The following is a 3,581-nucleotide window of genomic DNA, read 5'->3' on the forward strand; positions in this document are numbered from 1 at the left end:
CAAGTGCACACACGTATCACTCAAAAGTCCCAACGCCGAATACGCAAAGAAACCCCAGCCAGGGGTAAAACAGTTTCCCGTACGTCGTTATTGTTTTTTTAAAGTAGTTCGGGTCGTCTTTCGTATTTTTGTCCTTTTTTGGTTTTCTTATTTTCTTTTTGTTTTTGTTTTTTTGCTTTTTAGATTTGGCAGGCATGTGTATTTGCTTGCGTAATCCGTGTTTCTTGCCTGCTACTTGTCTTTTTCTTCCGCGCTACGGCCTCCTTATCGCAGCGTCAATTAATTCGCTGCCCCGTTCAGAGGAATCCTTCCCCCTTATTACCTTCACTTCTCCCAATCGCTTTTTCTTTTTTGCTGTTAACCTTCAGTTATTTTTAGCCCTTCTCTTCCTTCACAGCAGTACGCAGCTTCGTTTTTTTCTCTTCTTCGCGCCTGCTCTACTGCGGTGCTGCCACCGGCCCGCCGGAGTGGTTATTGGCCGTACATTAACCCCCACTCCCCCCGACACCCTATAGCTTGTCGAGGAAGGAGTCCAGCGGCGGAATGTCCGGCTTCAGGCCCTTGCGCTGGCGCACGCTGAGCGTCAGCGTGTTGGCCTGCGACTTCGGCTCCAGCGGATCGCCCGGGTACTGCTGCCAGTGGTCGAACACGCACTGCGGGAACGCCTGGCCACCCGTCCCGGCGCGGAGGTCAGCGGTGAAGCCGAACGACTCCGCAACAGGGAGGTACGCCCTGACGTTGTAGATGGGCGTGCCGGGGCGGTTTTCCTCGCCGATGATGACGCCGCGGCGGCGCGTCAGCACACCGTAGATGCCGCCCATCGCGTGCTCCACCGTCTGGATGTCGACCTGGAACATCGGCTCCATCAGGCGAGGGGCGGCGGTCAGGCAGCACGCGTAGAACACGCGGCGGGCAGTGGGGATGATTTGGCCGCCACCGCGATGGATGGCGTCCGCGTGCATCGTCACGTCCTCCACGTTGATGCGCACACCGCGCATGTTCTCGTCGCACAGCACGCCCTCGCGCGTCGCCCACTGCCACGCCGCAACGAACGAGTCCTTCATCTCAGACATGTTCTGCACACCCTTCGTCACGTCCACGACAACGTTGGGGCCGCGGTTGTCAGGGCCATAGCACCAGATCTTACGCGCCTCCGCCACGTCCCACTCAAACTTGTCCGCAAGGAAGCGGGCACGCGTCTTCGGGTCGGCATCCGAGCCGGCGTTCAGGCCATCCTCCATCTCAATGCACAGCTCCTCCGTCAGCGGCGCACCGCGGCAGAACAAGCGATTGTGCTTGTTCGCGGACTTGGACAGACACTGGATCGATGACACGTCCGTTACCGTTTCACGGAAGGACACGACAGGCTCCGACACCTTCAGCGGGGCGCCGTTCATGAAGTCCTCCTGCAGATCCTTGAGGCAAATCTCCAGGTGCAGCTCGCCGGCGCCAGCGACGATGTGCTCACCGCTCTCCTCAATTGTGCACACGACGAGCGGATCAGACTTAGAGAGACGCTTAAGGCCCTCGACAAGCTTCGGCAGGTCTGAAGGGTTCTTCGCCTCCACCGCGACGCGCACAACTGGTGACACGGAGTACTTCATGTCACGCAGCGGGTGGGGGCTCTCGCCGTCGTCAGTGATGGTGGCGGACTTCACAATGTACTTATCGACGCCCACCAAACCAACAACGTTGCCACACGGCATGTCCTCCACTGCCTCCTGGTAGCGGCCCATCATCAGCACCGTGCGCTGCACCGGCTTGTCCTCGTACAGGTCCTGCTTCTTGCCGAAGATGTAGTTGTTGCCCATGATGCGCACCTTCTGCCCACTGCGCACCTTGCCGGCGAAGATGCGACCGAAGGCAAAGAAGCGGCCGCGGTCCGCCGTCGGCACCATCTTGCTGATGTACAGCATCAGCGGCGCCGCAGGGTCACAGTTCTTGATGCCAACGTAGTACTTGTCTTCCGCGCTAGTCTCCCCTGAGTACAGCATCTCCGCGCGGTACTGCTGCGCCTTCTTGGGCGAGGGAAGGTGGGCAACAATCATCTGCAGCAGCGTCTCCGCGGCGGGAAGGAACTTCATCATAATCGACTTCAGAAGCTTCTTGGGCACCTGCTCGCGCTCTTCCGCCGTCAGGTTAATGTTCAGCGACTTCAGCATCTTATCCACCTTATCCTGCTTCTCCGTCATCACGGCATCAAAGATCTGGTAGATGGGGTCCAGGCAGAACTGGCAGAAGGCGCGGCGCACGCGCTCCCCGGCGGCGTTTGTCTCGCTCTTGATCCACTTCTTGTTCTTTGCGTCAAAGAAGTTTTCGCCCCACAGACGCTCGCACATCTTCGCCTCGTCGACGCCAAACTTCGCCGCATACATTCTGGCGAAGCGCGTGACGGAGAAGGCCCAAGCCTGCAGGCCAGAGCCGATCGCGACGGTGCCTTTCTCGGGGTACACCTGCACGTCGCCCATCACAGGGTCGTTGTACGTCGAAATCACGACATTCACGTTCTGCAGCGTCTTCACGAAGCCCTGGTACGCCTCCTCGGGGTCGAGCTGCAGCTCAAGGATGGCGCGGTCCACCTTGTTGATGAACACAACAGGGCGAATACGCTCCGTCAGCGCCTGGCGCAGCACCGTCTCGGTCTGCACACACACGCCCTCCACGCAGTCAACAACAACGAGAGCACCGTCGGTCACGCGGAGCGCGGCCGTCACCTCAGAGCTGAAATCCACGTGTCCGGGGGAGTCGATCAGGTTGATCAGGAAGTCGCGCTTGTCGTCGGCGAGGTCGCCGATCATCTCCGGCGGCACGTGGTAGTGCATAGAAATGGCGGTTGACTTGATCGTGATACCACGAGCAATCTCGTCGGCACGGGTGTCCATGATGCGCTTGTCGCCGGCGTCCTCCATCTTGATGATACCCGCGGCCCCAACAAGAGAGTCGGACAGCGTCGACTTGCCGTGGTCGACGTGCGCAATCACGGACATGTTGCGGATCTGTTCGGGGTAGTCCATGAGGGCACGGACCTCATCAACGGTAAAGTTGACCATCGTGAATAACTTCCAACGAGCACAAACTTTGCAGGAGCGAAACAAAAAAAAAGAGGGCAGAGAGAGAGCCGAGGAGAAAAGACATTCAAGACGCGGCAGAACGAGCATCGGCGGCAGCAACAGCCTCAAAGACAGTGGGAGAGGGAGAATCGGCCCAGCGCACCAAGTGCACACACGTATCACTCAAAAGTCCCAACGCCGAATACGCAAAGAAACCCCAGCCAGGGGAAAACAGTTTCCCGACGCGTATGCTTTTTAAAGAGTCGGGCGCTTCGATTTTGCCTTTTTGGTTTCTATTTCTTTTTGTTTTTGTTTTTTTTGCTTTTTTAGATTTGGCAGGCATGTGTATTTGCTTGCGTAATCCGTGTTTCTTGCCTGCTACTTGTCTTTTTCTTCCGCGCTACGGCCTCCTTATCGCAGCGTCAATTAATTCGCTGCCCCGTTCAGAGGAATCCTTCCCCCTTATTACCTTCACTTCTCCCAATCGCTTTTTCTTTTTTGCTGTTAACCTTCAGTTATTTTTAACCCTTC

At 57.2% G+C, this 3,581-nt stretch overlaps 2 protein-coding genes across 2 annotated transcripts in view, besides 2 other annotated features; both read right to left on the minus strand.

Moving 5' to 3' along the window:
• The first annotated feature begins 125 nt into the window (after positions 1-125).
• Positions 126-172: a microsatellite.
• A 337-nt stretch (positions 173-509) lies between these two features.
• Tco025E_02934 (elongation factor 2) lies at positions 510-3,050 on the minus strand (the record flags this gene model as incomplete). Its single annotated transcript, XM_029369857.1, has 1 exon — positions 510-3,050. One exon carries the CDS (start codon positions 3,048-3,050, stop codon positions 510-512), a length of 2,541 nt encoding a protein of 846 aa, XP_029230022.1.
• Positions 3,051-3,326: 276 nt separating this feature from the next.
• Positions 3,327-3,378: a microsatellite.
• A 176-nt stretch (positions 3,379-3,554) lies between these two features.
• The window catches only part of Tco025E_02935 (putative elongation factor 2), a gene marked incomplete at both ends in the record, with an annotated part of 366 nt that continues 339 nt past the window's right edge, over positions 3,555-3,581 (minus strand). Inside the window, one exon of the mRNA XM_029369858.1 lies at positions 3,555-3,581. This exon is cut by the window's right edge and continues 339 nt beyond it. Coding sequence (XP_029230023.1) covers positions 3,555-3,581 — 27 coding nt within the window.

Source organism: Trypanosoma conorhini (genome assembly GCF_003719485.1).
Source record: "Trypanosoma conorhini strain 025E chromosome Unknown Tco_14.4_contig_00124, whole genome shotgun sequence".
Taxonomy (NCBI): Eukaryota; Euglenozoa; class Kinetoplastea; order Trypanosomatida; family Trypanosomatidae; genus Trypanosoma; species Trypanosoma conorhini.